Raw genomic sequence first — 20090 nt, forward strand, 5'->3', positions numbered from 1 at the left:
TCGTATCCGGGTCGGACAAAAATAAAACCGGGTATACGGTTTTTGAAAAGAAATAAAAAAACCAAAAATATCTTACAAAAATTAAATAATTTAACCAAAATCACTTTAATTTGTCCACTTTCTTTTTCCCTAATGCATTTGTATAATGAATATTGAAATTTTGATTATTTTAATATGTAACCTATAACTAAATTTAAGTTAGGGTGTACTGGTTTTACCGCGTATGTAATAAATTGAATAACAAACAACTGAAATCCGTATCCGGGTATACGAAAACCGGATATACGGAAAAACCAGGTATACGAAAACCGGATATACAGTTAAACCGGACCGGATCCTTATCGATAAAATTGTGAATTTAAAAACCGTATACCCGATACGGTTTTCAAAACCGTATCGTGTATACGGTTTTGCTCAGCCCTAGAGGAAAACGAGTGGGAAATATTCATAACGGTAATGCTTGTTGGCGGGAGAAAATAGATGAACAATGCAACATCATGTCCTCGGAGATGATTTTAGGAAAGAAAACATCCACCGGCTTTCCAAATAATTCTACTTCTACTATTACTATTACTCTGTACTTCAAATATCCTTGATCCCCAAGTTTTACAATTTCCAAATTTCCAATTCCAGTTGAATTACCAATTTACTTACCTCATACCAGTATATAAGTAATCACCCTAGTCCTCCATAATTCCAAATACAATCTCAAATTCTCAACTATTATACTGCTTTTATCTCTATTATTTACTACAATAATCATCTTATTATTAGCATAAATAAATTTAATAAATGGCGGTGTTTGATCTAAATTTGGATCCGGTGGATGAAGAAGAAGTGTTGCCAGAAGAGCTTAATTCGGAGAAACCGAAAACTGAAAGTGATTATAAGGTTTTTCCGATTAAGAAATGGATTTTAATGGTTTGGAACGAAGAAACAATGCAAGATGATCATGTAAAGGAAAAACAAGAACCAGAAATCAAGCTTCTTCTCAGGCTTCCGCCGAAGAAGCGTTTCTATGGGATGAAGAGAGACCGTGACGATGTTTGTGATCACGCTTCGGCTTTGGCCGGTAAGCGTCAGAGAGTTGAAAGCGCTGTCTGTTTCAACCCAAAAACGCCGCCAATAGCAGAGTCCTCTGTTCAGAAGCGTCAGAAAGTAAAAACTGGCGTTTCTAACAAGTCTAAAGCGCGGCTCAGTAAAAAGTCAGCTGCTGCTGCTGGTTCCTTTGACGCTTCAAAATTACTGCCCGACTATGTGAAGAATCATCACGAATTCCAAGGTATGAGTGAAGTGAAGTTAGTAATTCAAAAGACGCTTGTAGAGGCTGATATTATTCGCGGCCAGGATCGGTTATCAATCCCTTATAAACAGATTATGTCCAAATTTCTGACTGATTCTGAATTCAACTTGCTTAAAACCCGAATTCCAAACAGTGGAAACAAGAAGTATGTGCTTCCGGTCAAGGTCATGGGACCTTGCTCGGACAAAATTCACAAAATGTCGCTTAGACGATGGAATTACAAAGGTAAGGGGTATAGATTCGCGATCACTAGTGACTGGCAATATTTCAGGAAGGAGAACAGCCTGGAAATGAACGACTTCATTCAAGTTGTTTCGTTTCGGGTCAACGGTCAATGTTGTTTCGTTATCCTGAAGCCGGACCACGTCTCTTCGTCCTCCTCCTCCTTCTCTTCGTCGTCCTCCACGGCTACTTGGGGCCGTAAGCGTAAAAGAACTCATAGAGTTGTTCTATAAGTCTCTGTCTGTTGTGTTAATGATATTGTGTTTAGTTACTTGTGTAGTCCAATTAATGTGCATGATTTGATGCTTTCAAATATTTAGTTGAATGAATTACTTGTGTAGTCCAATTAACATTTATACTCGTATCATTGATTCATTATATTGCCAAAAATTTTCTCTATATAATGTTGACTAATTGTTCACTAATGTATACAAAAACCATTTTATATACACTCTTGTAAAACGACCTTAATTTCAAGAAACGATTGACTGAGGATCTCATGGATTAATTGTTGTGTGTTTATAAGGAACCTTTGGGGTTCAGTCACTTTGTAGTTGTGGTTGATTTTGACGGGTCAAGTACTATCCATGTGAGTAAATAAGACAAAAGAAAAATGTTTAGGGAGTAACAATCTACTTGTCCGCAAGCTTGTGACGGATAATGCCCGTCACAAGGGAGACTTGCTGTTCAATTGTTAGTTGAATGATAAAGATGTAGAGATTCATTGTCTAGTTGTTGGAGTTAAATTAAGGCTATGTTTTTTTTGCTTGAAAAGAACTAAATTGAACTAAAGTTAATGAAGGTGAATTGAACTAAACCGAAATGAAGTAAGAGTTAATTTATGAAGAGATAAGCTAAACTAAACTAAATAGATCTGAAATTAGCTGAAATTAAATCCAAAAGAATATGACCTAATTCAATTCAGAGGCATTCAATTCAATTATCAACTCTAACTTTCTGATCACGTGTAAATTTCACCGTCCTTCTTTTTAAAAGTGGATTATTAACACCAGCAATGACATGCTCTAAACATCCCAAATGTGGCCCAAAAATGTTATGGTTACTTGGCATAGATTTTAGGCTAATTATGAAGTCTCCAAGTTCAATGAATTGTAAGACTACGTACTACCGTTACAGGTCCCTGCTGACGTATGGCATATATATGAGGGATATGATACGGATCAATGGTCGACATATGATCCAAGATAAGATAATAAACTAATAAAGATATCATAACACAATGACAATACTAATCTACAAATAATAATGAATTTTAATCTCACCTGAGCTTCTCTAAGTCACAATGAAACCGTGGAGAAAAAGATAGTCGTGCAATATGCCAACTAGAATTCTTACAACGGTATTTGTTGTGCGATGGTTTGTTAAGTTATCGGTAAATTTGTACTTAACAAGTATAACGGATTATATATGTTACTCCGTATATAACTAGAGTTTTAAGTTGGTTAAGTTATCGGGTGTAAATTTATAAATGTAAAATGATGAATTAAACGGATTTGATATTTATATAAAAAATAAAAAGCCTAAATTATACCACTCGAAAACTTTGTTCTTGCATTTTTTTTTTCCATTTTGTTCGTGAATTATTGAACGATAATAATTTTGCCAACAACAATAATAAGTTTGGGAAAATGAATTATGCATGTACTATGTACATAGACATAGACGTGTTTATTACACTACGCTTGTTAAAGCTCTCGACAAGAATCATTTATCTATTGACCGTATAATAAGATGACATAATCTCATTATATCTGTGGCTAAATACCAGAAAACTCTGAATTTTGATCAAAAGCACTAATCCCTGCTATTATTAGCATGCGTCAGCGTATACCAGACGTATTAACATTTAAAACCAACCATATAAATATTAAATACCAATAAGTCTCGCTTAAGACGATTATATATGTTTTAAGTGTAAAACGAGTTAAATATTCTGCTTTTTGTTTAGATATTCTGCTTTTTGTCTCATCTATCTATATTTAACTGTTTTATTGAATACGGATATCTCTATTTTAACAATAAATTGTGCATAAATAAATGAGTTTTTCTAATGTGTGCCCTACTACCACACGTTATTATCCATTTTATCTTGTCATTTTTTCCAAATATAGGTTATTAACATGTTCCCTTAGGGCACACGTTAGAAAAATCCTAAATATAAATACATATATATACCTTAAACAATAATCAACATAACCATATAAATACATGCATGCACAACCCATACCGTTATTAGCTTCTCATATCCAAAACAAAATTTCACTCATAATCTTCCAAAATTAGAAACAACGGTAACGGTGTAAAACAATCGTCACCTGGTGATACGGAAATTCAGTCGTCAAAACGTAAAAAAATGCAATACCAAGTAGGGGTACTAGAAAAGATAGAGATGATAGCTTCAGAGAATGCAGTAGTAATATTCAGCAGGAGGAATTGTTTCATGTGCCATGCTATCGAACGGCTGTTATACGGCATGGGGGTTAATCCGACGGTCCACGAGCTAGATGAAGATCCTTGGGGTGAAGATATGGAGAGGGCCCTTATGGTGGTCCTCTCCACACCCAATCCTGGACCGGTTGTCTTTGTTGGTGGTTCGCTTGTGGGTCCCATGGACCGTCTCATGGCGGCCCACATTAATGGTTCGCTTGTTCCCCTCCTTAAGCAAGCTGGTGCTCTTTGGCTTTAGAAATAAACACTTTAAAACATCATGAAAACAAAAATTAAATTCATGCCAAAAAAAAAATATAACCTTTCATTTTTAATTTTATATTCTAATTTTGTGTTGGTTTTTGTGATTTTTGTCGTCTCCTCGTTTTTAACAAGGGGAGAAGTCGTACTACTATTTGTTACGGATTAGGGGATTACTGGTGTTGATCAAGTTGTGAAGAGGAAGAGGAGTTCAAGATGTGTGATGGCCAAATAATTTGTGTTTTTTTTTTGTATTTTTGTTGCTGTATATATTCTGCTCCCTCCTCGGTGAACAATGGAAAAATGAAAAAAAATATTAGCCCTAGCGAATACTCCCTTTGTTTTTGTATATATATCGTTGTTGTTTTTCGAAATGACCCTTTAGTTTTAAATTTTTACAATATATTCTATCTGTCTCGATTATTTGTTGTCCTATTTTATTTTGGAATGTTTAGGGTTGATGACTGTCTTTTCTATTTTAAAAATGAACTTGATAAACAATGTTACTCCCTCTGTCCCGGTCATTTGTTGTCCTTTTCCATATTGGGGTGTCTCAGTGAGTTGTTGTCCTTTCTATTTTAAGAATGATATTGATGAGTAATTTGATCATTCACACTCAATTTGTTTCACTTGTCATTTAGTAATTGGCCCTTTCCTCTTTCCTTGGTCTTTGTGCCAAAACCAAAGGACAACAAATGACCGGGACAGAGGGAGTATTTTTTTTTGAGGAAAAAGGGAGGCCTAAGCCGGATTACATAGCTATAGATCGAGTTACCCTAAAGCCTTGTGCATCATGGAGCATTATAAGTTGAACTCCATGAGGAGGATCATGAAGCTCATGGTCGCCGAGAGGAAACCCAAGGTTTATTACCATGTTAAATGCGACGTAGACCTGGCTTAACGGGTTAACGGGTCGGGCCAATTCGGGTGTCTCATTGATTTTGGGTTAATTCGTGTCGGGACGGGTCATTTCGGGTTTGTTGGTCGGGTCTGATTTGGGTCAATGAATAATAGAGAAATAACCATTCAAGTCTTTTCGGACCAATTAGAGTAATATTATTTCGGATCATTTTCGGGTTTGCTGGTTTCGGATCGGGTCGAGTCAATTACGGGTCAAGTAAGCTCGGGTCATGTTCAAGTCGGGTCACATTCGAGTGATGTAGTTCGGGTCACTTTGAGTCTCGGATCAATCGGGTTGGGTTGTTTTTGCCAGGTCTAGTGGTAAGCTTTTGATTTCTCATCAATAAACACAAACAAATACATTGTTCATTTATTCATCTTCAAAAATGACATCAATAGCAACATAATTACTATCGGATCTGGTATAAGACGTTCAAACAAAGACCCGGTTTTGTATTATCTCAAAAATCAACAGTATAGTAACCAAATTAAATATTCCGTAATTAATTAACAAAGTACAAATAATATCACACACCAGTATAATTGTAAAAAACAGAGTACAGACCGATACTCGCGAATCGCGATCATGATGACAGTTGAATTCATTCTCTAATTTGTTTCATTTCATCTTCAAAGTTTTTCATGGCAGAAACAGGCAATCCGAGGAGCACATTAACGGATCTTCTCGCTTTACCATGCGACAAGAACAATATAACTTCTTTCTCAGGCAATGCAACAGGACCCGATACCACAGGCTCGCCCCACCCGAAATCAGTTGTATGAAAACCCAACCTTGACCAAGTGGTAATCAACAAGGTTGAGCTCAATGACGGCCTTGCCCTTGTCGTTTCAAAATAGTCGATGGCTGATCTCATATAACTATCCGTCACCATTTTGATGGCATCTTGGACTAGCCTTACCCCAGTTGAGAGCGGATTTTCTATCAAATCTCCTGCAGGGCATACAGCGTTCGTGAGTATAATTCCGTTCCCAAAATACCCTTTTGGCAGGGGTGGGATGAACTTAGGTCGTCCGTCGACTGCAAAGAGTAATTTTGTCTTTTGATCCGGGTTCATCTTTAAGGCCTTGGTTCTTGCCCTCCAGACGAACCCTGAGAGCGCTTCAAAAGACGTGCATTTCTCTAAGGTTCCGTCTTCCAAGGCCTTTGTTTTAAGCTTCTTGAGAAGGGTTGGGTCGAAGCAGAAGGAACGGTACTCCATTTCTTCATTGTAGAGTTTAAAGGTGCCAGAAATGTCATCAATTTCATCAAACTCTTGATGGTTATACTCGATTTTTGGTGGGTTTCTGGAGTTTAGGATTGTCCTGTCTAGGAAAGGCGGTGTGCTTAGGGGTAAGCCTCGAGCTGTTTCACCCCATGAGTTGACGAATTCCATGGCTCCAATCCCATCAAAGATACCATGGTTCATGCACAGTCCTAGAGCAAAACCCCCGCACCTGAATTTTGTCACCTGCATATATATATTCAGGCATATAAATAACTTTACCAGCTAAGCTAGTTGATATCTGCCATAAATTTGCAATACAGAATGAGTAAGGCACAAACCTGAGCAACAAGGGGAGGGATTTCGAGAACATTCTTAGCACCGGGGATCTCATAAACCAACTTGCCAAGGGTGACAGGGTCTGGCTTAGTCGAGTCACCTATCTCGTCCATGTTACAATCAGCTTCAGCCTCGACAAAGACCGCACCTTGACCAGTACAATCAACAATGAGCTTGCCTTGAGGGCTGATCGTAAGCCGTCCTGCCAAGGGGTAATAGTTAACCAACACCTTAGCTAGGGATTGTTTCAAGACTTCTGCGGCCGTGTCATTTCCCTTGTCCTCTGACTTGAAACAGTAGATTGTTCGAACAATAACAGCTATGTTTTGGTCTAGATTTGATAGGAAATATAAACCCTTTTCGGTTTCTTCAGCTGGTTGAACCAATGTTGGTTTCCCTACATGTTTCACTTCGATTTCGTCTCCCATTTTGTGGCCGTTGGAGACCATTGTAGTCATGTTCTCTCCATTTTCTTGAACCTTCAAAGTTAAAAAGGCATGAAAGTGATTAAAGAGAAAATGTGATTAACATGCTTGTAAAAAAAAATGTATGTTAGCTCATGAAATGCAGTAATGTTAAAATTCACGAGAGTTTTGCCATTCTTCTAACATTTGCTCCTAGAAAATTTTATCCACATGACTGTGATAAATATTTCAAATAAGTTTTATATACAAAAAGTGTGAATCTAACATGTTTTAAACACAAAATTTGGACAAACTCGCAATATATGCTTATGCTAACTTTATGATATTAAATTTGCCAGTGTCGTGTTTTCCTACTCAGCTTAAATACGAACTAGTAACTAAACCCGATAATCTACAAGTTACAACGAATGTATAGATTAGAGAAAAACTAACCATATTGTAGGTGTTTTTTTTTGTAGTGTAAAAATTGTTCTTTGTAGAAATTGTGATGAATATTGGATTTTTTTTTTCATTTAGAAGGCTTAAGGGATGTGTGTATATATAAGATGGGAAATATGGCCCACTTAGTTATATAGATAGTGAGAGCTCCTTTAAAAAGTACTTGTATATGTGAGTTAGTTATACCACTTTGTGTTTTGCTAGTTGTTAATTATAATCTGGTAATATTTCTTGGCTATTTGTGTTACATGTATGAAAATAAGGACTATTATTCTGATATTGGTGGAGGTTGTTCACTAGCCAAGATTTGAACTAACAAGGATGACATGTAGAGATAATCACATAACAGATCATTATTAATTTTGTACATTTTGTTTAGTAGTTAATCCTTCGATAATCTAATAGTTAATCATAGGTAGTTAATTATATATTATTTGATACAGTTTATAAATTATACATCAGATGTCATACAATTGATTTGGGTAGTTTATGAGTTTTTATAATACGTTTATAATAAAATTTTATGGTTTTGTTTTGAAAATTATGAGTTTTAGTGTAAATTTACGTTCATTTAAACATTAAACTAATAATCCCTTTTTAATATAGCTAAAAAATTATACATATATATAAATTCAGTTAATTTTAAGTTTTGACCCCAACGAATTAAAATGTAATTTATAAACACTTCATTCAGAAAAGACACATACAAATTAAACTTAATTGTTAAAAGGTTTGATATAATAACATCATATGCGTGTAGTAATGCTGTTAGCCATCCGGATTTCACTTTGAATTGATGGAGTAGGCGGAATCGTATCACATGAATTCATTATTGATCAAAGGGAATTAGGCAATACCAAACATAACCGACAAATATTTAGAAGCACATGTATTAATATATAATTAAGAGGCCAAATTGACTAGGGTTCATATTACAATGGAATAAAAATAATAAATAGCTGAATTTTATTGGTAATATATCGTTGTTTTATAGCTAGATGCATGGAGTCATCAATCAAAAATGGTGTGTATATATTTATTGAATAGAGTCCTCCAGAGTCCAGATTCGTTGGGGTGTTGTTTTCATTACGGATCTACGTAGAACACTCAACGTTTGGTAGCTGCATGGTTGATCAACCAAATTTCTTAGATTACGTTGCCAACTCGTGCCACTCTAAATAATGTACGGCTAAAATAAGTACACACTTTGCTTTTTTATGATGGGTTTTCAAACTATCATAAATATATAAATATTGAATTGGTGTAGGAAAGGATTGAGACGGCCAACTTGGATAAAAGATTATAAAAAAGAGTGCATCCAAGAGCGTTAGTAAATATATATCGGCGAGTTGATGCTTCGTATGAACATAGGTGCTAGTAATCAATCATGCTTTTGAGTATCTCGTCTCCAATGAAATGACAATTGACTTTAATAGCCTGGTTCGCTCGCAAAGAAGGGATTTCTTGTAACACCCCCATTTACCGGTTCAAGGTAAATAGGGATATTATCATTTCGGTTTTCCGAGATAGTGCATCAAAACTCCAATTAAAAAACATTTGATATCCAAAGCTTAGTGAGTAATACAAAAAATGAATTCTACAATATACAAAGTCTCAAAGTTACAACGAGCAACTCTAATAAATATATCAATTCATGACTGCTCAACTAGACTCCGATTGCCAATAGCGCGTCCCACGCCCCGATCATCAACAAATCCAAAGCATCCAATAACTAGCTGCTCCCCAATATGACCGGATTATCATATGAATCATCACAGTTTTGAAAACATAAAGAATCAGTCTCAATTATACAAATGCTCACAATATGCAATAAGAACACAACCATCACAACACATCATAACTCAAGCCTCCGGCTCAACAAACCACCACATCTCCTCACTTCAACCACCACCACCACCAGTCCACCACACACATCACCGCCGGACTGCAACCCGTGAAGTCAGCTAGACCGCCGGACCGCAACCCATCGGGCACATTTTAGAAAAACTCGTATATATTGGCAATATAGGCATAGATTGGTGTAGCATGTTGCTATCTTTGGAGATATGGAGCCAACGGCTCTTTGTGGAGGGCAGGAACTAGGAACCAACGGTTCTTTCACTAATAGGCGTAATAGCATAGAGAATCGAGACACCCAACTTGGATAAAAGATTATCAGAAAGAGTGCGTTCGAGAGCTTTAGTGAATATATCTGCGAGTTGATGCTTCGTATGAACATAACTATACAAAAATCACTTTAACATACAAATGCATTAAGGGAGAGATTAGAGACCAAAAACCGCTCCAAGAAGCGTTCAAAGTAAAGAAAACAAGCGAAATAAGAGTAAAAACATGCAAATTTACGATACATCACTTAGGAAAGCGCCTAACGCGATTCAACTCAGTCACATTTTTCTACTCTATACTCTTGTAAGTTGTACCTCATTATTGTTATATATTTCTGAGTTTATATTATTTAATTTATCTTATAATATTATTTACGGTAATACGTATAATAGTTCACTTTTACCTAACATCATTCTCTAATCTCGTTCATTTCATCTTCAAAGTTTTTCATAGCAGAAACAGGCAATCCCAGTAGCATATTAATGGATCTTCTTTCTTTACCATGAGACAAGAACAATATAACTTCCTTCACAGGCCATTCAACAGGACCCGATACGACAGGCTCGCCCCACCCGAAATCAGTTGTATGAAAACCCAACCTTGACCAAGTGGTAATCAACAGGGCTGAGCTCAATGCCGTCCTTGCCCTTGTCGTTTCAAAATAGTCGATGGCTGATCTCATGTAACTATCAGTCACCACTTTTATGGCTTCTTGGACTAACCTTACCCCATTTGAGAGCGGGTTTTCGATCAAATCTCCTGCAGGGCATACAGCATTTGTGAGTATAATTCCGTTCCCAAAATACCCTTTTGGCAAGGGTGGGATGAACTTAGGTCTTCCATCAACTGCAAAGAGTAATTTCGTCTTTTGATCAGGGTTCATCTTTAAGGCCTTGGTTCTTGATCTCCATAAAAACCCTGAGAGGGCTTCGAAAGACGTGCATTTCTCTATGATCCCGTCTTCCATGGCCTTTGATTTAAGCTTCTCGAGAAGGGCAGGATCGAAGCAGAAAGAACGGTACTCCATTTCTTCATTATTGCAGAATTTAAAGGTACCATAAATATCGTCAATAATCTCAACAAATTCTTGATGGTTATACTCGATTTTTGGTGGGTCACGGGAGGTAAGGATTGTTCTGTCTAAGAATGGCGGTGTGCTTAGGGGTAAGCCTCGGGCTGTTTCACCCCATGAGTTGACAAACTCCATGGCTCCGATTCCATCAAAGAAGCTATGGTTCACGCACAGTCCTAGAGCAAAACCCCCACACTTGAATTTTGTCACCTGCATATATATATTCACGCACATAAATAACTTTACCAATTAAGCTAGTTGATATTTATCTGCCTTAAATTTACGATACAGAATGAATAGGGCACAAACCTGAGCAACAAGGGGAGGGATTTCGAGAACATTCTTAGCACCAGGGATCTCATAAACCAATTTGCCAAGGGTGACAGGGTCCGGCACTGTCAAGTCACCTATCTCGTCCATGTTACAATCAGCTTCAGCCTCGACAAAGATCGCACCTTCACCAGTACAATCAACAATGAGCTTTTCCTGAGGACTGATCGTAAGCCGTCCTGCCAAAGGGTAATAGTTAACCAGCACCTTAGCTAGGGCTTCTTTTAAGACTGCCGCGGCCATTTCATTTCCCTTCTGATCTGATTTGAAGCAGTAGATTGTTTTAACACTAAAAGCGGTGTTTTGGTCTAAATTTGACAGGAAATATAATCCCTTTTCGGTTTCTTCAGCTGGTTGAACGAATGTTGGTTTCCCTACATGTTTCACTTTGAGTTCATCTCTCATTGTGTGGCTGTAAATCACGTTCTTTCCATTCTCTTGAAACTACAACAATTAAAATGGCACACAAAAGTGATTAATATGCATGAAAAAGTGCAAAACAAATATGGAATGCGTGTAAAAAATCGTAGGTCATGAAATGCAGCAATGTTAAAATTCACGCGAGTTTTGCCATTCTTGTAACAGTAGCACCTATAAACTTCGTACCCCTGAAGTATATATACGAAAAGTGTGAATAAGACCGACTTTGTTTTTTTTTTTTTTTTTTCTCTTAAAATCACATGCAAATGAGCTAGAAGGGACTAAATAACTAGGAGTGTAAAAATTAGCAATCAAGCAAAACGAATGTATAGATGGATTTTGGGTTGATGAGACAAACTAACCATGTTTTTTTTTTGGAGCTTGTGTTGAATGTAGTGTTTAGAAAAGGTAGGAGCGTGATATAGCAGCTCCTTTTTTTTAATCACAAAATCTCATTATAGACGGCACATATCCGTCTATAGCTAAAGACGGGCCAAATACAATACCACATTTTTAATAGGACAAACAACAAGTGGGGCGGTGGAGGCCAAAAATATCACGACTTTCAAGCTATTTGACCGTCTTTAGCTATAGACGGATATATCCGTCTATAGCAAGACTAGCTGTTTTTTAATCATACTGCGAGTTTTCAAACAATCATAAATATTGGTGTCAAAATATATTAGCTGCGAATCCTCACATTTCAAATATTTGAGCTTCACGCCTTCACATTAAGAAACCTTGATAACTCAAATAAATTTTTTAGTTGCGTCCACTGATTTGAGTACTGCAAACAAGGAAGCAGGTTGTCATTCAGTTATACCCTGTAATCAAAAGTAAAAAAAAAAAAAAATGCATAAATGATCTACTGGATAAAATCACTCAGTTATACCCTGTCATATCTTCAGTAAAATTCCCGTTAAAACGGTTATCATTATTGCTGTATATAGTGTTTTACGAAATCCAAAAACTCGTAACATCAGGTGACAGTCTTCCATATGATCTACTGGATGATGTAGCTCCAACTTTTGCCTTGAAACCTTCATGGGTTAATGAACAGATTCAATCTGATACACACATCCATCACAAAATAAGCTCCTCATCCAGACTGTCGTTTAATCCATAACATGTACTGCTTTGGAAGACTTGTGGTCTCAAATCGCTACCTATTACTGCATGTACTGAAGCAAGGAAGCAGCATTTACAATCTTGGTGTTAAATCAGTTTTTGAGACTTGATTTTGGAATCGGTTGTCGCTGGTTTATCTTTGCGTTGCGCACTTGCGCCATAGAATTGGCTAGTGCTACCTCAAATCAAGAGATGCCACCTTCAAACTCCAAAAGACTTGGCCATCACACAGGCAACAGCGGCTGACTCTCTCCTGGCAACCATTTTAGCATTTGCTCACAGAACTTTTTCCAGTTTTCATCCGTGGAGGTGAGTTCAGTCTGTTGCATTTCTCTAAGTAGCTGCAGAATCGGCTCAGGGTTTGAAGATGAAGAAAGCAATGAGAATATTTCTGTTAATATTTCTTGCAGAAGAGCAGACGAAACAGCCATGACCTGTCTCAGGTGGTTGATGGCAATTTGAAACTCTCTAGCGTCTGCGAGATAATTTAACAAGATAACATGGGACTCCTTATGTCCTAGGTGACAATTACTGCATTGAAATTGAGAAGCAGATGCGAAATGACCTGCACACATTGATCACAAAATTAAATTAGAAATGCTAATTATAATTGCATAAAACTACACTCCGGCCATATAGGGGGGAGGTTAGGAGCCGGTTAAGGTCATTTGGATTGCGCTCTAACCGAGTCAGTTACCCACATGTATCAATGTATGTGCTGTTTTTTGGTCACTGATTATAGGTAGGGTCAATCAGGTTGTTTTGGCATTCGGGTTCGGGTTGTTTTTTCGAGTATGCGTCCTGTCAGGTAAGTTGCAGTACCATGGATGGAGCATTACCTGCTTTACAAAGAAGTAGCACAAGACGAGGAACTATAGTTCGTGCAATGGTTACATCTTGATCTGCAGCCTTATAGAAAAATTGAATAGCAGCTTCAAATTTCGATTCCTGACAAAGGCCTTCTAGGAGAGACGTATATGTAGTTGCATTAGGCGTGATCCCTTTCTGTAACATGTGATCATATAGTCCCTGTGCATCATCAACTTGACCTCCTTCTGCAAACATTTTAATAAGGATGTTATACGTTTGCAAGTTTCCATAAACTCCGTAGGCAAACATCTCATCCCAAAGCTTTTTAGCAGGACGGATAAGATCTTCACTGCATAACGCTTCCATGAGAATATTATAAAATGAGATATCTGGGACCAGTCCTTTCTTCCTCATCTCCTGAAGAATACCGTAAGCTTCTCTTACTCTACCAGTGAAGCACAAAGACGAAAACATAACATTATATCTCTCTAGGTTTGTAAAATAGTCATTTGAAGCCAAAATGTGTTGAACTTCCAACAGATCATCAATTTTACCATGTTTGCACAGATTTCTACTCAAGCTGCTCAAGGTTTGAACATTTGGTGATTGCTCTTTCCCTAACATGAATTTGAAAAACAGCATGGCCGAACAAGGATCAACCCGTGATACTGATCTAACCAAAGCATCCAAAACATCATCTTCGACTGGGAAATTCCCGTCTATAATCAAATGCCCCAGTACTTTACCTTCAAGTATGAAGTTATCCGAAAGCAAAGCCAATATAAAATCCCTGTAGTCACTAGCCCTTGGCGCAACTCCTAACTTTCTTTTCTTCTTTAAGGTCATCTGCACCTCGAAAATACACCCTGGTCCATTAGACCTATAAGATTCCGCGATAATCCTGTATGCCATAAAATCAGGCTTACAATCTCTATTTCTCAGGTCCTCCAAAAGGCTATAAGCCTCAGATATCCTACCCATCTCACAGAGCCCATGAACAATCAAAAGCGCAACTATCGACCCATCAAACCCCGAACCACCACCTCTAACTCTATCCAACACTCCTAAAATCCTGCTTATTTCAGCTTTCCTACAATAACTCCAGATAAACAACCCAAATCCAAGGGTATCAAACCTCACACCTCTAACAAGCATTTCATCAAACACCTTCTGTGCAAACTCAAACCGCCCCTCGGACACCAACCCGGCAAGAACCAAGTTACAAACATCATCCCCAACATCATAAACCTCACTCAAAGCCAAATACGGAAATACCCCTCATGCGATCTCTTCAATTTCACTAACGACGTAATAAAATGTCGATAAACAGAGCGATCAACGCACACATTTCGAGCTTTTGCCTCCTTGAAAACTTTCACCAAGGAATTAAAATGGCGGGAATTGGCGAGGGATTTGAGAACAGAATTGTAAGATATTGAAGAATGTGAGAAATTGGGTTGTTGAGCTGCCCAATTGAAGAAACCGAAGGATAAAGATTGGTGATGGAGAAGATACGGGTCAATGACTCGGGCAACGAGTGATGGGGTTAATGAGTCACGGCAACCGAGTTGGTGGAGCGTTCGCTCGAGTGAGGCGGTCCATGTTCCGTGTTGTGTCGGGCTTTTCGATACCGTAAGCAGTGCTTGGCTGATTAATGTAGGGAGTTCTCTCGCCGGAGGTCTCATGTGGAGGTGAGCGTTAAATAAACCGCGAAATGATCAACTGAATTTCAAATCCTACCTAACCTATTCGTTTTTTTTTTTTTTTTTTTTTTTTAAAAAAACCATCCACCAGGGCAACAGAGTCGGGCTCGAGCCGGTTAGGAGTCCATCATAGTCTATGATGGAAGTCGGTTGTGACGGGTCGTACCTTGTACCGGCCCATCGTGTACTAAAGAAGTAAATGGCACGGAAGGTGGGTTTCGTGGCGACCGGTGAAAAGGAAATGGCAGCCTAGGCACGACCCATGGCATGTCATGTCGTGTCCGGGCGAATGGGCGTGCTCAAGCATTTCCTCATTTTGAGCATGTCGTGCCTGGGTCACGATCTTTTTTCTCAAGCATCGGCCCAGACACGGCCCATGGCGTGGTGTGTCATGTTGGCCCATATCCCGTGTCGTGCTAAAATGGGACGTGGGCCGTGCGGGGACGTATAAACCAAACTGCATGCCCACTTTCATCTCTAATCATAGATGGAGCCTTCCAAAAACTTGGATGTATCATCATTCATCATTGGGTTATTTGTTTTGTTTCAACTTTCAATATGGTATACTACTTCTTGATAATCCCTTATCTACTAGATCTGGCATATGAGTCAATCGAATTGGGTTCGGTTCAAGCAAGTTTGGATTGGGCCATCTCAGGTTTGCAAGAATTTGGGTCGAATTAGGTCAGATTGGGATTCGGGTCATTTTCGGGTGGATTGATATCAAGTTATTTGGGGATAATGATCAGTAATGTGATAATAACCTTTTGGGCCAGGTTGTGTCAATTCAAGTTTTGAGTTAGATTCGCGTCCTTAATTCAGATATGGGTCGGGTTCAGGTTTGGTTATTCATGCCCGGTCATTCGGGTTCGGTCATTTTTATAAGGTTTACTATCTAGGGGTAAAAGATTAAGAAAAGCTGGAAATTTTCACAAATAGGCATTTTCTGTTAGATTGAAATATTTTTTTTTTTTTTTTTTGAGGAATATTTATACATTTCTTGACACTACTTTATTGTCTTGAATCTCTTGGTTAATTTTGCGGTTTCAATTTTTTTTCCTTAAAATCAAATAGGACTAGTAACGTAACGAATTATCGAGTTGTCAATTTAAAATCTATAAACGAGCTCTATAATAATTCTAGTCTTCTAGGTAAGTGAACAAAAACAGTAGAGAGAGCAGAACTTCATGTACAGGGTTTCACTGATATTTACATAAATTTGATTTGATATTTACATCCCTTATGGGCTTATGGCTTATACCATGTGCAGACTGCAGAGGCTATTATGTACATTCTGAGCATCAGACTATTATTCACAAATACTAGGACCTGTCTATTTGTATCTACAACCTGAACTCCCTACATTTTATCAGCCCCTTGTCATTCCGGGGGCAATCGTATAGCACGAACATCTTTTGATATTCGAAACCCTTCTACAATAAATGTACATTTACTAATTACTACCTGAATTATCAGTTTGATCATATGTAACCCTTGCTTTCACTTTTTTGCCTACTTCAATCTAATTACAGTACCTGTTTCGCTTCAGGTTCTGTGGTTTTGGACGTTTGAAGAAACTCGCGAACAGAAAACTCATCGTGGTTTCTTGTGGTGGTTTTGGGGAGAGGCATGATTTCTGTTTAACCTGTAATATGGTCTGCCCGATTTGTTGTCGGATGGAATCAATTATTGTTTCATCAACCGGGTTTCCTTCTACATCAGTGACATAGAAAGTGTCTATGGCTTTCCCACTTTTCGTGGAAATCTCAGCTCTTTGGATCGAAAGCCCATTTTCTCTGAAAATTCGAGTTATATCTGATAGAAGTCCAGCTCGATCGTCAGTGCACAGTTCCAACTCTAGTCCCTATGGAACACAAGACAGGAAGTCAGTTCAAAAATATGATGCTAGTGACAACTAGAACATGAGAAAAAGTTCCATCGGAATGCAACTCACCTCAGATGCCCTCCGCTCAATGGCAGCCTCAAGACATTGCATAACTCGTTCCCGCTCAGCTTCAGACCTTATTGGTCTTCCATCAATATGTCGGATGTAAAACTCCTGTCAACCGATCATATATTCATATTAATCAAACATTTTCCAACGCTCATATAGAGTACGCAGTATAAATCAGAAACTCCGTTTGGTATATCTCAGCTCAGCAAAATAAGCGCAATTTTTTGAACTCGGGTCAGATCTGTTGGTCGTTATATTGAACTGGGTTGATCCAAACAGTTAAGTATATAAATGAAATGGAGACGGTAAAAAATCAAGTGTTTTCACCTGGTAAGCTTCCATAGTTCCAGATGCGACCATCCCATGAAACACAACATATTTCATGTCGGTAAGAGTACAAACGATATCAAACAGCAACTTGGGTCGATCCTTGGAGCGCATAGTAATCACGGTATAATCTTTCTCAGGACAATCAGCTACTGTTATGTGTGGCCTTGGGAATTTGTCTTCAACACTAGCTTGCCCTACGGTTTCCATCCCTTGATAGTCCCTATCATCAAACATAATCTGATGTAGCCTTCTTCCCCTGTGAGTTCCAGGCGGAGAAATTCTCATTTCGGCCGTCTGATAATCACTATTTCCCTTAAGCACATAGCAAAGGAGCTTCTTTATTGTAAGAAGCCTTTTTGGATCACTGATTGCACACCCTGTTGAGTTGTCAATTACATGTACAACAGCAGCCGCCCGAGAATTGTGGGTCCATATCTCGGCATTAACCACGCTACAGTCCAAATCAGCTAGGACTGCACACACCTCAGATAACAAGCCTGGTCTGTCAGTTCCAGTCAGCTCAATTGACGTAACTTCTTCTGAAGGCGTCACTCCCACTAACTCTCTCACTGAAGGCATAAGTGATGAATCACTCTCAATTGTCTGAACATTTGAAGGATAAGCAAAATGTTAGATTGACGTAAAGGGCTATTTCTTCAATTGACCGTGTAACTGAAAAAGTTACGAGACTCACCTTCTGAATGTAATTGATGACTTCTTGATCTCGTATCTTGTTCCCATAATAGTCAGTCACATTGAACACTGTAGGAAAAGTTGGAATTAGTACAGGGCATCTCAAACATGTTTAATTACGAGTACTTGACAACTATTACTCAGACTACTTGCAGAAATCCAGTTACTTAGAATAAGAATCATTACCATCCATAAACCATCCACCATCCGAAGAGATGTATGCTTTTTTAATGATTAGGTTCATGTCGGACAGAACTTGGACGACTTGTAGAAGAGTTCCATGCTTGTTGACGCTGTCCACCTGAAAAATACCCTTCCACGGTCAAGCCTTATAATTCGTTTAAGAAATACTCCGTCGTAGTCAAAACTGAACAAATTAAACCTTCTAGAATGATTCCTACCCAAGGTGAAGTAAGGAAAGTTTGCATTGGCAAGCAAGGTATAAGGTATAACATGCAATGTTTATCAGCAATCAGTTGCGACTAATTAATCGAGAGAATTGTTTCCGAAAAACCAACATAGAAAAAATTCTAACCTCAATATACAAACAAAAATAAAAATGATAACAACGACAATAACAGAACTTTTTCTCTCGTAAATGATTTGGGGTTGTCTAACATGACCTGTCAATCTGTCATATTAAACTGTTATCTTAGGCTCAACTTTTAGTATACTCCAAGTATCCAAAACCAAGTTTATCGATGGTTTAGGTTCAACTATTATATTTATATCCTATTAAGTCCACCTCTCAGAAAACACAATTTCACAATTAGCACAGTTAGGGAACTAGCAGAGGCGTTTGCAGAGGCGCAAACTTTTAGTTAAAAATTTAGCTCACTTTACTGAATTACTCGTTTGCTCCCCTGAAATTTCTCGGTCATCTAACTACAAATCCTGACTCCGCCACCAGTTGGAAGTATTGAAAACTAATCCTAAGACTTAAATAACAAGAAAATACATAGAAAGATGGGAAACTATACCTGAATTACAGTAGCTACATCAGAAGAATCATTGTCAATAACAACCCTGCAACAACAAAACACCAAACACTTTTTAATGAATAACAAGAATACCATATATCACCAAAAAAAAAAATAGACATGGGTAAATTTTAATAAATTCCCAAGTAAAAATGAAAAATGGGAATTACTCCGTTTCTCTCGGTCAAATATTTACCTTTAATTAAAATACTTAAAATAAAGGATATAAAAGGTAAACAAATAAATGAGACAGAATAAAAAGAAATTAATTACCTAGGTGGGTTTAACCTCCTAATCAATTTCTCATACTCATCTCCCATAGTTTTTTTAATAAATTAATTAATTTTAGAGATTAAATAGAAGTGTATATATATGTAATATATACACCTAAATAATTGTAAGAATAATTAATAAAAAAAATTGGGAGAAAAAAAAATTAGAATAATAAAGTTTGTGACATATTTAGTTATGTGGAGCTTCCAATAATCATGGAAGTAAAGAGAGGGAAGACTTAAGACAGGAGGAAGATAGCAAGTAAGTGAGAAAATGATGATGAAAAATGTTTGTTTAGATTTGGGCAGCCGTCTTTCTTGTATTTATTACCGGTCTGGTTGGTTCACTTTTACGAACCTTCCTAAAAAAATCAATTCTCACTTTTATGAGATAATTTTTAATGTGAGACGGTCTTAGAATTAATTTATTACGGAAAATAATTATACAATTTAAAGTAATGGTAATAAAATAGATGTAAGTTAAGCTGATAATGAGTTACAAACATAGAGTGGTATGAAAGAAGGCAAATTTAACAAAAATAATCCAACGTTTGTTAAGTATTTCGAAAATAATCCAACTTTTTTATTTTAACAAGAATAATCCAACCTTTTGATTTTAACAAGGTTGGGTTATCTCTTGAATTGACTATATTAAACTCGTGTTATATATTTCATATTTAATGAAGTCAATGATTTTCTTGAGTATTTAAAC

General features: G+C 37.5%; 5 protein-coding genes across 5 annotated transcripts; 1 reads left to right on the top strand and 4 right to left on the bottom strand.

Annotated features, from left to right (window-relative positions):
* The first annotated feature begins 3899 nt into the window (after nt 1-3899).
* Nucleotides 3900-4232, top strand: LOC141622687 (glutaredoxin-C5-like). Its single transcript, XM_074438692.1, has one exon. It carries the CDS (start codon nt 3900-3902, stop codon nt 4230-4232), a length of 333 nt encoding a protein of 110 aa, XP_074294793.1.
* A 1339-nt stretch (nt 4233-5571) lies between these two features.
* Nucleotides 5572-7612, bottom strand: LOC141621134 (omega-hydroxypalmitate O-feruloyl transferase-like). Its single transcript, XM_074437830.1, has 3 exons — nt 7554-7612; nt 6699-7175; nt 5572-6603 (listed from the first exon to the last, which is right to left on the bottom strand). The coding sequence occupies exons 1-3, from the start codon at nt 7554-7556 to the stop codon at nt 5737-5739; spliced, it is 1347 nt and encodes a 448-aa protein (XP_074293931.1). The 5' UTR covers nt 7557-7612; the 3' UTR covers nt 5572-5736.
* A 2464-nt stretch (nt 7613-10076) lies between these two features.
* Nucleotides 10077-12554, bottom strand: LOC141622723 (omega-hydroxypalmitate O-feruloyl transferase-like). The gene is made up of 3 exons (XM_074438725.1): nt 12480-12554; nt 11068-11532; nt 10077-10968 (listed from the first exon to the last, which is right to left on the bottom strand). The coding sequence occupies exons 1-3, from the start codon at nt 12552-12554 to the stop codon at nt 10096-10098; spliced, it is 1413 nt and encodes a 470-aa protein (XP_074294826.1). The 3' UTR covers nt 10077-10095.
* Nucleotides 12555-12832: 278 nt separating this feature from the next.
* On the bottom strand, nt 12833-15192 carry LOC141621135 (pentatricopeptide repeat-containing protein At5g14080-like). Its single transcript, XM_074437831.1, is given in 3 exon segments — nt 12833-13201; nt 13476-14708; nt 14711-15192. Coding segments are annotated over 3 exon segments (1995 nt in total). The 5' UTR covers nt 15132-15192; the 3' UTR covers nt 12833-12860.
* A 1144-nt stretch (nt 15193-16336) lies between these two features.
* Nucleotides 16337-19675, bottom strand: LOC141622198 (ACT domain-containing protein ACR6-like). The gene is made up of 7 exons (XM_074438250.1): nt 19380-19675; nt 19107-19152; nt 18313-18427; nt 18128-18195; nt 17431-18036; nt 17104-17208; nt 16337-17013 (listed from the first exon to the last, which is right to left on the bottom strand). Exons 1-7 carry the CDS (start codon nt 19424-19426, stop codon nt 16672-16674), a joined length of 1329 nt encoding a protein of 442 aa, XP_074294351.1. The 5' UTR covers nt 19427-19675; the 3' UTR covers nt 16337-16671.
* Between the last annotated feature and the right edge of the window lie 415 nt (nt 19676-20090).

This window comes from Silene latifolia, chromosome X (genome assembly GCF_048544455.1).
Source record: "Silene latifolia isolate original U9 population chromosome X, ASM4854445v1, whole genome shotgun sequence".
Taxonomy (NCBI): domain Eukaryota; kingdom Viridiplantae; phylum Streptophyta; class Magnoliopsida; order Caryophyllales; family Caryophyllaceae; genus Silene; species Silene latifolia.